Here is a 20,662-nt window from a genome sequence, read left to right on the forward strand (position 1 = left end):
TGGTTCTAGGAAATATAAAGATTTTTTAATAGATAGGCTTTTCATAGTAACTTATACAGGGTATTTAAATCCTTTGACATCTGTTGGTAATATGACATCCACTCATATCAAACAACATAACTTGTCATAAACTGAATTCAGAATCACAAGATTTCTTTTCTGCAACAGCATAGAAAATAGATGTTTTGATGACATACAAATTCTGGCTCCTCTTGGGAGCAACTTTGGGTGTATGGACAAGGTGGTTTCATTATACAAATAGTGGGTGGAGTCACCTCCTTGATACAGGTCTTCAAACTCCATTGACTTCCTCAAACTGACACTCAGTCTGTGGACCAAGCCCAAGTATTTTGCCTCTCAACTTGAGCCATATTTCCATATTTTGTTTGTGCACATATGGACAGCTGACAGACAGTAACTACTTCCTACGTACCATTGATATAGAAGTTGACCAACAGTAATACAGTGCAGACAAAAGTTCATTTCTTTCAGGGTAGATGCATAGTAGGACTCAGGAACCAATGTCAAGCTTGGAATTCTGTTGAGCTTACGGCATATATACTCAGTCTTTGATATAACAAACCCCTGTTTAATGGATTTTGGAGGCAATGGACAAGATACAATGGCTAAGAATGAATTTCTGGGACCCTCCACAATATAACAGCATATGAATAACCCATCTTCACAGTCCTTGGTAAATTACAGTAAATACATTGAATTTATTATATTTATTGGACTGATGCCTGCCCCATTTTAAATCAGGGTATAGGTATATATCTAAAAAAAAAAAAAAAAAAAAAAAAAAAAAAAAAAAAAAAAAAAAAAAAAAAATGCTCCAAATCCCCATTGTCAGGAGTTGGCTCATGAATCATATTAATTTAGACAAATGTTTCTGTCATAAGTTTGGAAAACCACTTAACCATGTTTCCTGAGCCATATGACCTGTGATAACATGTAGGTGGGTAAACAAACTCCACATTTATCAACAACATTGTCATGAGAATCATACAACAAATATATACATTTAAAATTAAATGTGTTCATTTTGGTAAATGAGTAAACTTCATTAAAAGGGTTACAAAAAATTCCTGCCTCCCCTTGGAGGTGTGGCCTCAAGTTGCTAGTACCAATGGAGAAATGAAGCAGGAAACAGAACATAAACTGTCGGATGCAAGAAGGATGGACAAAGTTCTTAAGAAATCTTTTGAGTTGATAGATATCACTTGAAACAAAAATGGAGATTGGTGGGTAATAATAATAATTGTTATGTCAAGTTTTAGTGACTGGAAATCTAGTCCCACTCAGCTGGGAGCTCTCGTAGATCTCTCTGGGGTGGTAATGTTAGACTGTAGTCTGTGTTGTATCACTTTAGAATTGTTCCATGTCATCGGGTTAAAGCATTAGGAGAAAGGGAGCAATTGTCTGTTGCTGTTAGGTTCATACAGGTCCTTAAAAGCCTAAAAAGTTATGAATTTTTGTATTATAAAAATCCAGAACTGAAAAGTCCTTCAATTCTTAAAAAAAGTTCAAAAGTCATGAATGCTATGTTTTGCCATCAAAATAAAATTATGTCACGCATTTTTTGTTTAATCAATTGGCAATAAAAACAATTCCCTCAGCAACTGTGGTGGTTCTGGCAATCGACAAGATGTTGTTCTTTAGGTCCACTGCCCTTGAATGACATTTTCTGGTCATTTTTGCAAATACTGGGCTATGTAAAATATCCAGGAATTTCTGTTCATAGGTCCTGAAAAGTCCTTAAAAAGTCGTGAAAAAAATAACCTGACAAATAGTACCCTGTGTTGTCAGGTCCTCTTGCAAGAAAAAGAGGAATAAATACAGTTGAAGCTGACAGAGATCGTAAGTTGAGTCCAGGAACAGAGTGCCAACCCCTTGGGGCTGTACCTCTAGAAATTCCAAGGTTCTCAACCTATTTTCACGCATACCCCATACCTATGAATTGCTATTGTCTAGTTTCCTGGAGATGACTTCAACACTAAATTTAATCTCTTTGCATCCATGAACTGCTTGTGACTTTTGGCTGGTGGCTCCACTTGTGGACCACCATGCTCCACCAGGGGTCCATGGACCACAGGTTGAGAACAACTGTTCTAGACAAAGGTGAGGGTGTTGTTGAATGTTTTTAAAAATGGGGAGCAGAGAGAGTATTCTCTCTAATATCTGTATTGTTGGACCACGACATGCAGCTACCTGTCATTAATCTAATGAAGAGTAATTACCTGAAGGCCACAGGTCTTCTGCAAGAGGGACCAGGGGCAGTGGATTAATTGATGATTGATTGGAGAATAGCAGAAACTACTGCAGCATGGAAGTGATATATGGAAAGAGGAAAGAAAATGTGTGCGTGTGTGTATTAAGTGTTACATGTCAAGGTATTTGGGCATTTGTGTAACGTATGACAACACTGGGATGCTCACTTTGATTTAGACAGTCCCACACTAGTGCAACACAAACTAAAGTCTAACACTTCACCCAAGAGAGATCTATGGAAAGGTCCAAGGACTGTTGCTGTGGGGCTATTATAGGGACCCTACACCATCTAGAAAGCTGATGACTGCCACTGGCCAGATCCTTGGGTGTCTAACTTGATGTCTTAGGCTCAGTCTAGGGATAGAGTGCCAACCTACAGGGCTACACCCCAAATGGGAAGTGAGTATTTCCATCACTCGCAGACCCTTGACACCATGTGTAGGCACCATCAGTTACCACTCTGAATCTGTTAAATTGCTAGTCAGTTTTATGACCCAGAAGGCCTATAGGTATCCATATCTGCCTCACAACCTTTCCACCTTATGCACTATCTTAACCATACTCCTCATTTCATGTGAATCCTACCCCCAAGCTGCTTGAAGCAATACAGTAAACCCTCACAATACTGAACCTCATTACACAGAATTTTGACTATATTGACCTACTGACTATTCATCTGATATAATGAACAAGGTTGGTGATTGTGGTGTTAGGTTCAGTATGAATGGCGGGCACATGGAAAATTTAAATATGTATGTATATACAGTACATAGGTTTGGCTGTAATAACCAAACCTTTCCCTAATTAGTTCGATATATTGAGAGTTTACTGTACATTACCATATCACTCCAACCTCAAGTGGTGTCAATTGAAGAAGATAGTTCTTGATAACATTCTTAAAGAATGAAACTGTTGGAGATATATACATGCTGTTGTTGTGTTTGCTTCAGAAAGTGGAACGTCCTTACAGTGTCGGAGTAGACTGTTTCATGATCGATTTCTTCCAGTCCATGTTTGTACCGTGGGTTTCTTTACCTCAAGAAGGGTGTTCCACCGTTTAAGAACCTTTTAATTTTCACTCTCCTTCTTAAATATGCCTTTCTTTCCCTCTACAACTACATAACCACCATTGTCAGGGTGTTAACAAAAATAGAAAAAAAAAACACATAAACTATAAAGAAAAAAGGGAAGAATGTAACTTTGTGGCTTTATTGCATTTAAGTTCAGATCATGCACTGTGACTTGTTTATTTGTCTCCATTTTGACATATACACAAATTCACAACACTTGTGCACTGTCATTATCATTTCTTTCTGCTGTAGATCAAACACTACATTAACACACAGTAGGATATAGAGCTCAATAACTTTTCTTTGCACTGTAGTTCACACCACACACAACAGTCTGTATTTGGGTTTTGGTAAAGTGCGAATCAGTGGGTTGACTAATCTGGCGGGGGAAGTGCACTGTCTTTTGATTGAAAGCTTATGTTGATGCATACCTGAGTCATCAAGGCCACTTTCTCTACATAATTAGAAGTCAAAATAAAGATTTTATTTTTTGCACACGAAAGGTCCTTAAGGTCACATATATAGTGATGAAAATATGAAAGGAACATAGGTACAACATTTATTTACATTTCAGTTTCCAAATTGTGTTTATTTTCTACATTAAGAATAGTCTTGAAAATGTCATATACTGTGCTATTGTAGTATATGATATAGTACTGTATAGATGTAGTCTTAGAAATATTAAGAAAATATATATATATGTGGTATCTGTTTGACTGATTTAAGTGATGCAGGATGTGATTTTAATTATCATGAAGGGGAACTGTCATGAAGATGAACAGCACCTTTCCTCCAACTCCGCAGCTTCAGCTACATGAGCAATAACATTCCCATAGTTCCCCAAACTCATTTCCATCACTGCATACATGCCCTGTAACTCCTTTCACGCATCACTTGCAGTATTGTCATCAGTGTCATGGTTTCTTGTCACGGTAAAATCTGGTCCTTCGAGGTCATCTGGGCTTAACCCACCTGCCTCAACATCACAGTGCTTTGTCTCCGGGGTTATGTTGGACCCCCGGACCACGTCTGGGATCGCCTCATTCTGTCCCTGAGGGTTGCTTTGGTCCTCAGGTTCTGAGGCATCTGTCTTCTCCTCCTGAGGATCATCCTGGACCTTCACTTCTGGTCCCCCAGTGGAGGTGTCCACTCGTACTATGTTAGGATCCTCCCGGTTTCTCGTCTCGGGACCGTAGGTGACTTTAAGCCTCACCACCTGAGGTGAGTCCTCACCCAACGACTCTGGCAGACTGAAGGTTGGCTTGGCACGCTCCTTCTGCACCTGTGCCACAGGCTTGACTTCGGTGGGGCATGTCTCTGGTACGTCGTCATTCTCGGAGATTGAATTGAGAGGCAAAGAATTGCTAGATATTGTCCGAGTGCCAGGAGCAGTTGAGGAGAAGGTTGTGAGGGGCATGGCTGTTGTTAGGGGTCCATCAGGAGCTGGAGCAAGTGTTCCGTTACTTCCTGCTTGCCTGAAATGATATCAGTGTTAATAGTAGCAGAGTGTTAATGATAATATTTAGTATTGATAATTATGACAGTGATAAAGATCATATCTTCATTGTCATCATATTCTCTGTTTTATGAAGCTAATGTTGTTGTTGTTGTTGTCGTTCCCTAGACTGTCTGTCCGAGCAGTCCCGTCTCCCCAAGGAATGCCACTGCCGAAACTGGGTTTTCCCACAAATCCTTTATAGAGTGTATGTTGTGTTGTTTGCGTGCATGATTGTGTATAATGCAGTCCTCCTTTATGTGTTGTATGGTATGGGGTGAAGTGTTACATCCTCTCTATCAATGATTTCTATGCCTTTCATGATTCTGTAAATAGCTATCAAATCTCCTCTCTCTCTTCTTTGCTCTAGTGTCTGTAGTTCAAGTTTTGTTAGTCTCTCTTCATATGATAGTTTTGAGAGTGTTGGTGCCAATTTTGTAATTGCCCTTTCTATTCTTTCAAGTTTTTTTTATACATTTTTTTGTACTTGGTGACCACATCATTGCTGCATATTCCAATCTTGGTCTTATCAGAGTGATTAGTATTTTCTTCACCATTTCTTCATCCAGGTATGTAAATGACACTATGATTGTTCTTATTAAATTATAAGTTTCTCCAAAAATCTTATTTATATGTTTCTCAGGTGACATATCATTCATAACAACGACTCCCAGGTCCTTCTCATTTTCAACTTTTTATATTCCTTCTTCTCCCAATTTATATGATCCTGTTATTCTGTTTTTGCTTTTTCCAAATTCCATTATACTACACTTTTTAGTGTTGAACTCCATCTCCCACTTCCTACTCCATTCCCATACTTTATTTAGATCACTCTGTAGTGACTCACAATCTTCTTCCGTGTTCACTTTTTTTAATAGTTTTGCATCATCTGCAAAGAAGCTCATATAACTTTCAATTTCTTCATCCATATCATTAATATATATAGCAAACATTATTGGGGCCAGAACTGTTCCTTGTGGAACACCGCTTATTACTTCATCCCAATTTGAGTGTTTGTCTCTTATCACTACTCTCATTTTTCTTTCTTGCAAAAAGTCTTCCATCCATTTAAGCAGTTTGCCCTGTATTCCTCCTTCAGTTTCTAATTTCTTAGGCAACTTCTTATGTGGTACTTTGTCAAAAGCTTTTTTTAGGTCTAGAAATGCACAATCAGCCCATCCATCTCTTTCTTGTATTATATCTATTAGCCTTGAATAGAAACATATTACATTGGTGACGCATGATTGTCCTTGTCTGAATCCAAATTGCCTTGGATTTAGCATGCTGTTTTTTTCTAAATATTTTACCCATCTACTTTTGACAATTCTTTCACAAATTTTTGCTATCATACTTGTTAGAGAGACTGGTCTATAGTCAGTAGGGTCTTCTTTATTTCCCCCTTTATATATAGGTACTATATTTGCTTTTTTCCAATCTTCTGGAACTTTTCCTTCTTTCAAGGAACTGTTTATTATGCTTTGTATTTTGTCTGCCAGTTCATTCCTGCATTCTTTCAATATCCAGTTTGGTATTGTGTGTGTGTGTGTATATATATATATATATACTGTATATATAATTTTTTTTTCCCTCCACTTTTCTCTCTCTCTTTTTCAGCTGTCTCACTATGGTGGTGTCGAACTCATCTACATTGAGGTGGGACAATTTTCCTAAACCCTATAAAGATGATAATAATAATAGTAATAATAATAACAATTGATGCCTCAGGTTTCCTGACTGGACTCCTGCAACTCTCGATGTTCACTTACTTGATGCTAGATTGGTTGACAATAGTTTGTGTTGTCCGCTGGGATGCACTGCTCTGGCTCCCTCTGCCATCACTGGAGTAGGAGCTCGGAACGTGCTGAGGCGTGGGTGTCCTGGCTGCCTGGCCTGTCCTGCGGTTTGGTTGCATAAGGTCCTTGAAGCAGAACATTCTTGACCCGTAGCGTTGTTGCAACTGTGAGGAAGTAAATAGATGATAAGACCAATCATTTGTTAACCCATTCAACTCCGATGACAAGATGTCTTGTCATTTGGTCAAATAAAACAAAAAATCATAAAACACCAAAATGTTTGATGAAACACCAGAAAAATATGACGTCAATCCTCGCTTCGCTCGCAGCGAAGCGAGGACTGACGTCATATTTTTCTGGTGTTTGATCAAACATTTTGGTGTTTTATGATTTTTTGTTTTATTTGACCAAATGACAAGACATCTTGTCATCGGAGTTGAATGGGTTAAGTCTGTCCGTTCCCTCTTGCAGGAGACCCACATTCCTGAAGAAGGTGGGTATGGTCATTGGTTTACCCTGTAGATCAATCATTGGGGAGATTTTGTGGAGTTGGTCATTTCAGGACATTGTAAAATAGTGTTCTGTGTCCTCATTGTGGTAATTAGGTAAATAAATGAACAAATAGATACAAAATGATTAAGTATATAAACTTTTACATCAGTAATAAGTGATTATTACCATGTATACATCATTATCATGGAGATAATTCCTGTTTTATATATTTAATTTGTTATCGTTATTATCATCATTTTATTAATTTTTTTCTTGTCAAATGCATTTGCAAATTTTTATGTTCTGAGAAGGGTACATGAGCATTTGTTGTAAAATTATCTTTGGCACCCACAACACACACTGCTGGGAGAACATCACAACTTGCCATCAGATGTCATCTTGGTTTAGTACAAGACCCCATTGCAACACTTATACTGTACATGCTCCTTTAACCCCATGTAAGAGGGTATCAGAATTGAATTACACACAAATAAAACCATTCAACCATCCCTCCCATCTCAGTATGTCCGGAAGAAAAGGTCGCCCTGTCTCCTGGCACACTGCTAAGGTTGAGAGCAATGCAGTAAGGCACAGCTCTTCGATAGCAAGGTCCAGCAACTGTAACTGGTATATCCCTGCTGGTTCATCATATGGTGACCCCCCTCCCTCCCTCCCTCCTTATCCATGCAGAATTATTTACGAAGCAGAAGCGGGGAACATCCTATTGGGCCACACTATCCCTTCATCTATTCACTACTTCTGTCCACTAATTCAATAGGTATTCCACATGCATCCAAAGCCCCCCCCCCCCCACCCACTTCACCCTATCCATCCATCTCATTCATAGTCTTCATCTCAAGCTCACTCTGCCCACTTTTGCCTTCCATGGTCTCTGCAGATCATTCCTTACCTTCCGTAAAATGTTGCGTTTGCAGATGAAGATAAGGAATATGATGAATCCTTGCAGAGCATTGGTTATGTCAGTAGGGATCCTGTCATGAAAATGCAAAGATAATTATAGTAATAGTATAGTGATGATGTTATCATACATACAGTAGTTGTTGTTGTCATTCCCTCGACCAGTGGTTCCCAAACTTTTTCAATTTGTTACCCAATATAACATGCCACATTAAGCATGTTACCCCTTTGACAAAACGTAGTCAACATTGACATATATGGCTAAATTGAAATACTAGAGATACTTTGGTTTATTTAATTATTATATTTGAACTTTGTGCATCTCTAATGATAACTGCCAAAGATTTAGACAACATCAGTGGGATGGATGGAGTTGCATGCTTTGAAGCTAGTTGAGGAATTCTTGGCTTCTTGATTTTCAGAATTCTTATTTTTATTTTTTTTGCCACCCCTCCATTACCCCCGAAAATTTGTTAAATTACCATCAGTTTGGGAACCACTGCACTAGACTGCCTGCTCGATCAACAAACCCCATCTCCCTGAGGAATGCTATAGCTGGAATGGGTATTCCCCGCAAATCCTTTATGGAATGCATGATTCTGTACAAAGCAGTCTTCCATAATGTGTTCTATGTGTTACAAATTATGTATACATAGGTAACAATCCCCCCCTCATAAGGGAGTGGTAATATCAGTACAGGAAATAGAAAACTTAAGTCAATATCTGTTATTACCTATGTAATGATTTTATCCTCCACAATCCCATGAACCACACTTACCATACATAGCAGCCACCGACTTGGTAGGAAATGACCTCCGTCACCCATGTAATCCCCATAACAGCGAAGAGCTTCACGTATAACCATAATCTGTAAAGAAAAAATATATTCATGTGTATGTATTTACAGTGACTGTATGTTTTACTTATGACCTTGTTGATATTTCTGTCAAATGACAAAATATCTATGTCCAACATTCCCTGTCCTTTCCCTTTCTTTTGTTATTTAGTTGATTAATTTCCAATTAAGTTTCTTTTCTCCGTGCATTTGTATCACAGCAGTTTGCAGAACTCCTCCTCTTTTGTTCTTCTTACGATCTTTGCATCATCTACAAACATGGTGGTGCAGGTTTATGTACCTTCTATTATGCCCTTTATGTTTATCAAGAACTTTATAGGTGCCAGAATTGATGATGTGGGATTCCACCAGTCATGTCCCTCTCATCTTTTACTATTGTTCTCATGTACAGCACCTAATCAATATGATGGAGCTGATTACACTGATTTCAGATTTCATTCACAGCCACAGCCATTCTAGCATACCAAAGACACGTCACATGCAGGACTTCTCACCATACATGCAACCTTACCAAGCCGGATGAAGCAACCGTGATGAGGTACAAAGGTTGTATTGTCCCTCAAGGGATAGGCCAGTCATGAAGTGGACCATGAAGGCTTAACTAAATAACCGTACCTCCAGGGAACCCTGTATTCACTTGAGGAGTGTACTTTCGAGTCCCAAAGGTTGTATTGTCCTTGAGGGGATAGGCCAGTCATGAAGTGGACCATGAAGGCTTAACTATATAACCATACCTTCAGGAAACCCTGTATTCACTTGAGGATCTTACTTTGGAGTCTTCTCATGTGCTCCAATTTCTGCAAAATTCGATCATGTGGTACCTTGTCAATTGTCATCTCTAGATCCAAGTACTGTAATTTCTGATCCCACTGATTTCTAATACCGGACAAACTTCGGGTTATAACGGACCTGTCCGGTATTTCCATCGGATACAATGGATCCTCGGTTATAACGGATCTTCGGATATAACGACAGACCCCTGTCCCCATATCGTCCGTTATATCGAGGTTTTACTGTAATTTCTATTACCGGACAAACTTCGGGATATAACGGATCTATCCGGTATTTCCATCGGATATAACGGATCCTCGGTTATAATCGATCTTCGGATATAACGGCAGACCTCTGTCTTCATATCGTCTGTTATATCGAGGGTTTACTGTATGCAAAGTCCACCAAACTCTCGCCAGCAGCACATCAAAAGGATCTTCTCTTCAAATCTATTTTAACTATTCTTTCACACAGTTTAGCTGCTAGTCAGCAACAATTGTAGTTGTGTGTGTGTGTGTGTGTGAATCACCACGGTCTTGGATCACGTGTTGGACTCGTGATCAATTATCCAACAGGATTAGAGTTTAGGGGTCGTGTGTGTGCATGTGTGTGTATTTATATAGTTGTATTTACTTAGATGTTGCATATGTGGTTGAAGTTGTATTCATAGGGTGAAGTGTGTGTGTGTAATTCACATCATGCTTGGATCACGTGTTGGATTCGTGATCGAGAGCTAATACCCTCCTAGATGAGAGTTCAGGCCTCATAAGGGGCCCGAATCTATAGGTAATGCTATGACCTTACACACACACACACACACACACACACAACTCGTGGCGCAGTGGATACAGTTCCCGGCTGCCACTACGGAAGTCCGGGTTGGAATCCCGCCCAGGGCTGAAATAATTTCAGTATCGCTGCGCTGCGGGTTGTTACTCCAACTCTCGCGGTCGGGGAGTTGGGTGTGTGTGTACGTGTAAGGTCACAGCATTACCCATAGATTGGTCATATGCGAGCTCTGAGCTCTCTCCCGGGAGAGAAATAGCTGTCGATCACGAGTCCAACACGTGATCCAAGACCATGGCGAATCACACACACACACACACACACACACACACACACACACACACACACACACACACACACACACACACACACACACACACTTCAACGAATGGACGGCTTAGAAGACGTTCTGAAGAAAAGTGAAGTCTGTGGATCCCAACGCAAAGAGAAGTGCCTAGTGTTTTTGCAGGGTGGGGGGGAAATTGCTCGTGGAGTAGTGGGAACGTAGGGAAAGAGGAAAAGGGGAGGGATTACTGAGGGAAATGGAAGGAAATGAGGAGGGAGTAGACTTTGACCAGCCAGACAAGCGGAAGGTAAACAAAAGACTTAGCGAGGATCAAATGTCTAATAAAAATGTAAAGATTAGAAGTATAGAGAGGAGCAATACAGAAGAAAGTGACGAGAATATGTTCCAGGGATTTAAAGAGGGTGGGGGGGACACAACCCCCCCCCCCCCCCCCCCCCGACTGATAAGACTAGAGGAGAGAGTTGATAAGGTGATCGAGGACTTGGAGCGTAAGTTAGGTAACGTAGACTCCATTTTTCAAAGAATTGAAAGGTTGGAACAACTAGAGAAGGCTAACAGAAACTTAACTGAAGAAATAGAGGACCTAAAAAGACAGTTAGGAAATGTAAAGGAGGAGAATGAGAAATTGAAGAAGAATAGTAATGAAAACAGAGAGAAACTAGCTACAGAAGCTAAAAATTGGAGAATAACTCAAGAAGGGAATAAGGTTTCATTCACTGACATAGTCAAACAGCAATTGAAAGAACATAATGAAGACTCAGTTATTAAAGTGATGAGACAGAAGGAGAATATAGTAAGAGAATTAGCTGACAAAAAGAAATGTATAATTATATTAGGAATGGAAGAGAAACATAACCCAGATAGAACTGCAAGAATCAAGGAGGAAAATGAAAGAGTAAGCAGTTTATTAAAATTAGTCCAGGAAGATGAACCAGAAATTATAAAGGAAATTGAGGAAAAATTCAGACTCGGAAAATATAGTACAGATAAGACCAGACCAATTAAGATTAAATTCAGGTCACAAACAACAGCAGAGAAAATTCTATCCAAGACAGGGAAACTAGCAACAAATGATCAATATAAAAAGGTATGGATAAAAAGAGAAATGAATAAGGAGGAAAGAGAGGCAGAAAAGCAGAAAAGAATTGAAGCTAAGGCAAAAAACGAGGAAAGAACGGAGTCAGAGAAAGAGAGATTCTATTGGAGAGTAGTGAACATGAAAATAAAGCAGTTCGACATACTAAAGAAAAACATAAGGGAAACAGAGAATACAATGGAAGTGGCAGAAAACTAAGAGTGTCTTACACAAATATAGATGGATTGATAACAGGATTGAATGAACTGAATGATTATTTGAAAGAAAAAGAACCGGACATAATGGGAATTGTAGAAACAAAATTAAAAGGCCCACTACCACCCAACAGTGTAGGACATGATACATACAATTATTGGATTAGAAACAGAGAGAAAAAACAAGGGGGTGGAGTTATGTTCCTGACTAAGAAGGATATAAACGTGAAAGGTGTCATATATGGAAAGAATACAGTAGAGATGATTATGATAGAAGTGGAAGACCGAGATAAGAAGAGCAGAAAATTTGTGATCAATTATGTGCCTCCGAAAACAGCCTCATGGGAGGAGAGTGAACATAAAAGTATGTTAGAGGACACAAAGATAGCATTAACTAAAATAATGGAAGACGGAGGAAGAATAGTTATGATGGGCGACTTTAATTGCAAAGAAATCTGCTGGGAAGAAATGACAGTAAAGAGTGGTGATGACTCATGGGGAAATGCTCTACTTGAGATGATTACTGACCATTCAATGACACAATGGATACAAGAGAACACTAGGTATAGAAATGAAGAAGAACCATCGAGGCTAGACTTAATAATTACATCTGAACCTAGAATAGTGGACAAGATTGAATATAAAACACCAATAGGTAAAAGTGACCACATATTGATTGAACTGGAACTTAATGAAGAAAAATATATGAAAAGAAATGAACAATATAGAAAAGGAAGAATGATGTATGAAAAAACAAACTTTGATAAAATAAGAGAATTCTTCCAACAAGAAAACTGGGAAGAAATATACAAAGAAGAAACAACAGTGGAAGAGAAATGGAATATTTTGACAAAAATTTACAAAAAAGGAGTGGAAAAGTATGTCCCAAGACAAAAACAAGAAAAAGAATATGTAAAATGCTGGTACAACAAAAGTTGTAGGGAGTTAAAGGACAAAAGAGACAAAGCCTGGAACAGATGGAAAAAAGACAGAAGACCTGAAAAATGGAAAATATATACTGGTTATAGAAATGAATATGTACAAAAGTGCAGAGAGAAAAAAAGAAAATATGAAAAAGATGTTATAGAAAAGTGTAAAGATCAACCAAAACTATTCTACAGATTTGTAAACAATAAACTGAAAAACAAACAAGACTTAGAGAAATTAAGACAAGGAGGAGTTGAATACACTGAGGAAATGGAAATGGCAGAAATTATGAACAAACATTTTAAATCAGTGTTTACAAGGGAAAATATACAACCTGAAGAGATTGAGTGGAAGGAAAAAGTCCCCCCTATGGAAGAAATAGAAGTAACAAAGAATGAAATATTGACACACTTGGGTAATTTTGATGTCAGAAAATCGCATGGGCCAGATGAAATAGCAAACTGGATTCTGAAAGAATGCAGGAATGAACTGGCAGACAAAATACATAGCATAATAAGCAGTTCCTTAAAAGAAGGAAAAGTTCCAGAAGATTGGAAAAAAGCAAATATAGTACCTATATATAAAGGAGGAAATAAAGAAGAACCTACCAACTATAGACCAGTCTCTCTAACAAGTACAATAGCAAAAATATGTGAAAGAATTATCAAAAGTAGATGGGTAAAATACTTGGAAAAAAACAACGTACTAAATCCAAGGCAATTTGGATTCAGACAAGGACGATCATGCGTCACCAATTTAATATGTTTCTATTCAAGGCTAATAGATATAATACAAGAAAGAGATGGATGGGCTGATTGTGCATTTCTAGACCTAAAAAAAGCTTTTGACAAAGTACCACATAAGAAGTTGCTTAAGAAATTAGAATATGAAGGAGGAATACAAGGTAAATTGCTAAATTGGATGGAAGACTTTTTGCAAGAAAGAAAAATGAGAGTAGTGATAAGAGATCAGCACTCAAAATGGAATGAAGTAATAAGCGGTGTCCCGCAGGGAACAGTTCTGGCCCCAATAATGTTTGCTATATATATTAATGATATGGATGAAGGAATTGAAAGCTATATGAGCTTCTTTGCAGATGATGCAAAATTACTGAAAAGAGTGAAAACTGAAGAAGATTGTGAATCACTACAGAGAGATCTAAATAAAGTACAAGAATGGAGTAGGAAGTGGGAGATGGAGTTCAATACAAAAAAGTGTAGTATAATGGAATTTGGAAAAAGCAAAAACAGAATAACAGGATCATATAATTTGGGAAAAGAAGGAATAAAAAAAGTAGAAAATGAGAAGGACCTGGGAGTCATTGTTATGAATAATACATCGCCTGAGAAACATATAAATAAGATTTTTGGAGAAACTTATAATTTAATAAGAACAATCAAAGTGGCATTTACATACCTGGATGAAGAAATGGTGAGGAAAATCCTAATCACCCTGATAAGACCAAGATTGGAATATGCAGCAACGATATGGTCACCAAGTACAAAAAAATGTATAAAAAAACTTGAAAGAATACAAAGAGCAATTACAAAACTGGCACCAACACTCTCAAAACTATCATATGAAGAGAGACTACAAAAACTTAAACTACAGACACTAGAGCAAAGAAGAGAGAGAGGAGATTTGATAGCTATTTACAGAATCATGAAAGGCATAGAAATTACTGATAGAGAGAATCTGATAAAATGGGATGACAGAAATACAAGAGGACACGGAAAGAAAATAAAAAAAGACAGCTATAGAAGAGATTTTAAAAAGAACAGCTTTCCTCACAGAGCAATAGACAGTTGGAACAAGTTAGATGAGAAAGTGGTGTGTGCAAAAACAATACATGAATTTAAAAATAGTTTAGATAAAATGAGATATGAAGACGGGACCCCACGAGCATAGCTCCCCTTCCCGTAAAATACAACTAGGTAAATACAACTAGGTAAATACACACACTCACACTCACACTCATTTCCTTGCCCACCAGAGTTGGAGTGCCAGTTTGCAGTGCAGCGATGCTGAGATTTTTGTTATCCCTGTGGACTCGAACTCAGATCGCTGAATTAAGGGTCGATGACGGTACCACTGCACCATTGAGCCGTGTTTGGTGTGTGCATGTGTGTTACTACCATCAGGCTAACGACGGTTTTAGCGTACATTACAGGTGTAACACTTGTGTACAATGGCAGAGTGCACACCTGGTCAGTAGTACAAAAGTACAAGCGACACATGGAACATACATTCTGTGAGAAATGTGTTGATACTTGATATGCGTTGACAAAAAAAAAAAAAAAAAAAAAAAAAAGCATTGCCAGGTTATTTTTCCTCATCTCTGTGTCTGGTGGCGTCATTTGAAGAATTCTGTTCCCGCGTTCGCTTAGTTGTAGGTTCGAGTCCCGCGCTCTTCTCCGATTCCCAACAGTGGCTGTTTGTTACCTGCCCCACCTCTCCAGGCGTATCATAGGTTAGCAAAGGTGGCGTCTGCTTCGGCCGCAGTTACTGCTTAGCGCCTCCTGGCGAGCCTAGCGCGCTACTTCCCACCACCTGTGCCTGACTCCCTCCCTAGCAGCTAAATCAAATGAGCTGGCGTCACTAACCAGAAGAAAATGTGTAAAGTGCGTCACTGTAGATAGGTTTGTCCTCCGCTGAATGAAATCACTTGGCGTTAAAGGGGATATCACACTGGGCAATTTTTCCTTCGACAAACTACCTCCAACTTCCATTTGAATAACTAGAACATGACGTCGCTTACGGAAATCTAGACTTCGCTAAGGACGTTTCATCAGTATGTCTAACATTTGTATAGGTTTGAAGCTTCTTAGTTCATAATTCAGCTTTTCTATGATATAGGACGGAAAGATGTAATTTGATATTTGGAGATTTGAAAATTCAAATATTGTCGCCGAAGTCGTTTTTACTCCAACGAACTCTCAACGGTCGCCGCTGTCGAAGCCCGTGGAAGCCCAGTGGTTGGATTAGGAAGGCGAAGAAGAACAACCATATGGCATTCGGAGTTCCCATGATATGGCGTGAGTCAAGAAACCATACAACAGACTCTATAAAGGATTTGTGGGAAAACCCAGTTTCGGCAGTAGCATTCCTTGGGGAGACGGGACTGGTCGGACAGACAGTCTAGGGAACGACAACAACAACAACAACCCCCCCAAGGGGAAGCCCAGTGTGATAACCCCTTTTCGCCAGAACAAAAGCATTTGAGTGGATTAGCGTCATAACAAAGGAAATTTGAAACGTCGTATCGAACAACTAAAAAATTGGATGCAAATTGTCACGTCCATTTATATATATATATATATATATAATATATATATATGTATATATATATGTATATATATATATGTATATATATATGTGTATATATATATATGTGTGTATATATATATATATATACATATATATATACATATATATATATATGTACATCACTTAGACAAAATGTTGTAGCACATTTGTAAACAATAATCACGAAGAACCCACAGTCGGAATAAAAGGAAACTTTAGAAGAAAGTGTAACTTCTATATTTCGGCTAATAGCTATAGCCCTCTTCAGGAAAGTACCTTCAAGAAAGTACTTTCCTGAAGAGGGCTGTAGCTATTAGCCGAAATATAGAAGTTACACTTTCTTCTAAAGTTTCTTTTTATTCCGACTGTGGGTTCTTCGTGATTAATATGTATATATATATAAATATATTTATATACATATATATGTATATATATATGCACATATATATATTGATATATATATATATATATAGTTCACCCAGCCCTCTCCTTCTCTTCCATACGGCGGGAAGGTCACCATGTAAATGAATCTGTGGAGGTAAACCAGCCTAGGCTCTCGGGACCTGCCCTCCAAGTGCTGTGCCTCGCTGCAATGGTTCTGATCCGAGCATTGGGCGGGAGACAGGGATAACTTATAGTCTACGAGGAGATACGATATAGGAGGAGGAACAAATGGGTGGAATCTTGTCTGGCTACCCTCCTTATAAGGTGGAAGAGGCGATAATCACAAAGTGGTAGGACCGGACACTTTAGGTCCTCTTCACACGAGCGGTTTCAACCGCGGCGGTTCAATTACAGTTCAAGTCGGTAGAGGCAGTCTCACACAACTTTGCAGATTTCCCCTGGACTGTGCGGCACCGCCGCTGTTTCCGCGCGGTTCAAACCGCTAGTGTGAATAAGGCCTTACAATATACGTATTAGTTGACAGGTTTTATATAACTGTATTCATGTAATTTAATGCCTTTGACTCTCTCTCTCTCTCTCTCTCTCTCTCTCTCTCTCTCTCTCTCTCTTTCTCACACACACACACACATACACACACACACACATACACACACACACACACACACACACACACACACACACTGACATACGAACAAAGATTGTCCAAAACTGGAACTACCAACCCTGGAACAAAGAAGAGAAAGAGGAGATCTGCTGGCCATTTACAGAATCATGAAAGGCATGGAAGTCCTCAACAGAGAAGATTTATTAAAGTGGGATAAAAGAAAAACAAGAGGACATGAAAAGAAACTCAAAAAGGATAGTTATAGAAGATATCTGAAAAAATATATTTTCCCACACAGAGTGGTGGATGTCTGGAACAAATTGGACGAAACAACAGTGCGTGCAAAAACTATACAAGAATTTAAGAACAAACTAGATATTGAAAGATACAAAGACGGGCCACTACGAGCATAGCTCTCTTCCCGTATAATACAACTAGGTAAATACGACTAGGTAAAAGGTAAACACACACACACACACACACACACACACACACACACACACACACACACACACACACACACACACACACACACACACAGACGCTAACCCAGCGGTCCGAATTCGATTCCCGCCCAGGGTTGAAATAATTTCAGTATCGCTGCGCTGCGAGCCGTTACTCCAACTCTCGTGAGCGGGGAGTTGGATGAGTGTGTGCGTGTGAAGTCACAGCATTACTCATAGATCGGTCATATATGAGCTATGAGGTCTCTTCCGGGAGGGTAGTATCTATCGATCACGAGTCCAACACGTGACCCAAGAACAGGGTGGTGAATCATATCACACACACACACACACACACACACACACACACACACACACACACACACACACACACACACACACACACACACACACACACACACACACACACAAAGGGCGACCATTGTCACACAGCAATCAGTTGGATTTTGAGCGATAGTTAGCCGGCCATATCCGTCTAGATATGATCTTACTGATAACAAGATAAGCCCTGCGCTATGGAGCACTTGGTTCCCTCTCGCCTCGTGGCCACACCATTTCCGGGTCTGTCTCAACTGGACTGGGCTGTCCGAACATACAGGGCAAAGGTGGCGGCATTGAGAAAGAGATAGCGAAGGAGAAAGAGACACAAAGAGAAAGATAGCGAAGGAGAAGAGAGAGAGAGAATGTGTATCTACCTAGTATAGTGTACAGGTTTGGAGTTATACTCATGGGGCGCCGTCTCTTTACCTCCGCTCATCAAACTTGCATTAAATGCGTTTATGTCATTGGTATTACCCCTCCCGGATGAGAGCTAAGAGCTTGAATGTTTTGATTTTACACCCACACACACCCAACTCCTTGCCCACCAGAGTTGGAGTGCCGGCTGGTAGTTTTTTATTTTTTTTATTTTTTTTTTTTTTTATTAAACTGTTAGGGACAACTCGGATCGCTGTGTGTGTATTTACCTATTTGTATTTTACGGGAAGAGAGCTATGCTCGTAGTGACCCCGCTTTTGTACCTTTCAGCATCCAGTTTGATCTCAAATTCTTGTATAGATTTTGCACTCACTGTTTCCTCATTCAGTTTGTTCCAGATATCTATCACTCTGTGTAGGAAATCTATCACTGTGTGTGTGTGTGTGTGTGTGTGTGTGCGTGTGTGTGTGTTCATAATGTAGGGATAAAACTTTCTCATATGTATCCATTCACACTTATCCTCTTGTCTGTTAAGAGTAGAATGTTTACTATGTGGGAGAATGGTTGTGTATGGATGATGCTGTGATGCATGAAAGGGAGTGGGTTACGTGTGAATGATATTTTGACGCAGCCCGAAGGGATTTCTCCCCGTCTTCTCTTTTCCTGCTTGTAGGGACGGAGAGGGGGGTGGGTCGCCGATTAAATGAAGCGGCCTTGCTGTAGATGTGCTGTGTCTTGCTACATTGCTTCTGACCCAGGGCAGTGGGCGAGATGCAGGGATGACCCGTCATCCAGGAGGAGCCAAGATAAGAGGGAGAGTGGGAGGTGAATGGGAGTGGAGTATGTGGGGATGGAATGGGTGGGAGTGGATTTTAGGGCTTTGATTTTTGGCTACCTCCCTTGTACTGTAAGGGGGAAAAACCTTGGTATATGTATGTATATACAGTGTATATATATATATATACATATATATATATATATGTGTGTATATATATATATATATATATATGTATGTATGTATGTATGTATGTATGTATACGCAATAAAAACACTAAAAACGTGTGTTCACAAATGCGGGACTAGCGGCTACCAGGGAAGATAAACTAAGGAAGCAGAGCGCTTTCGTGTACTTACATCTTCAGTGCTTCTAATACAACAAAGAAGGAAATACAATGTAAATTCTTCATTGTACTAGAAGCACGAAGGGTGTAAATATACGAAAGCGCTCTGGTTCGTTAGTTTATATATACCTGTGGTTGCTCGTGTGTGTGTATATATATATATATATATATATATCTATATATATATATGATAATTTTTATGACAGTCGCATACAGGATTCGAACCCACTGCTTTCGGCCACCCGTAAGATTACCTTCACAGAGGATTCGAATCCTACATGCGACTGTCATAAAAATTATCAGATTAATGTCGCTGTCACTAGCGAATTTCTCTTATATACAGTTATATATATATATATATATATATATATATATATATATATATATATATATATATACATATATATACATATATACAAGAAGACATCCGTAGTGTTGCCCCATTTCAGACAAGGCCAAGGTTCGGTTTTCAGGTTCTGTGGGCCACCTAAGCTGGAATTTCCTTTAAAAAATGAATAAATAAAAAAAGGAGAAGATCCGGAGACTTGGACCGAACCCAATTGTTTGTAACTTCTGCGCATAAGAGAAAGAAAACGACGGATGTCTACACAACTTGTATACATATAGATACACATGCGCACAGATACACACACACACACACACACACACACACACACACACACACACACACACACACACACACACACACACACACACACACGCACATACGTACACACACACACACACACACACACACACACACACACACACACACACACACACACACACAAGTGGCTTTTACTTACTTGGATGAAGAAATAGTAAAGAAAATACTAGTCACACTGGAGTACGCAGCGACACTATGATCACCCAGTACCAAAAAGAATATAAGGAAATTGAGAGAATCCTGAGAGCAACTACGAAGATGGCCCCAACACAATCTAAACTGTCATATGAAGAGAGATTGCCAAAATTGGAATTACCAACTCTGGAACAAAGAAGAGAAAGAGGTGACTTGTTGACCGTCTATAGAATCATGAGAGGTATGGAAATCTTTGATGGAGAAGACTTACTAAATTGGGCTAAAAGA

At 39.2% G+C, this 20,662-nt stretch overlaps 1 protein-coding gene across 3 annotated transcripts in view; it reads right to left on the bottom strand.

The window, feature by feature from the left end:
• The window catches only part of LOC143036967 (uncharacterized), a 94,782-nt gene continuing 74,120 nt past the window's right edge, over positions 1–20,662 (bottom strand). For all 3 annotated transcript variants that reach the window (XM_076205053.1, XM_076205036.1, XM_076205045.1), the window contains exons 6-9: positions 8,818–8,907; positions 8,032–8,113; positions 6,603–6,793; positions 1–4,816 (exon numbers count right to left, since the gene is read on the bottom strand). In XM_076205053.1, the coding sequence (XP_076061168.1) occupies positions 4,225–4,816; positions 6,603–6,793; positions 8,032–8,113; positions 8,818–8,907 (955 nt within the window). In that variant the 3' untranslated portion in view covers positions 1–4,224. The remainder of the gene's footprint in view (positions 4,817–6,602; positions 6,794–8,031; positions 8,114–8,817; positions 8,908–20,662) is intronic.

The sequence above is a fragment of the Oratosquilla oratoria genome, chromosome 2 (genome assembly GCF_046742065.1).
Source record: "Oratosquilla oratoria isolate Oo_2021 chromosome 2, ASM4674206v1, whole genome shotgun sequence".
Lineage (NCBI taxonomy): Eukaryota > Metazoa > Arthropoda > Malacostraca > Stomatopoda > Squillidae > Oratosquilla > Oratosquilla oratoria.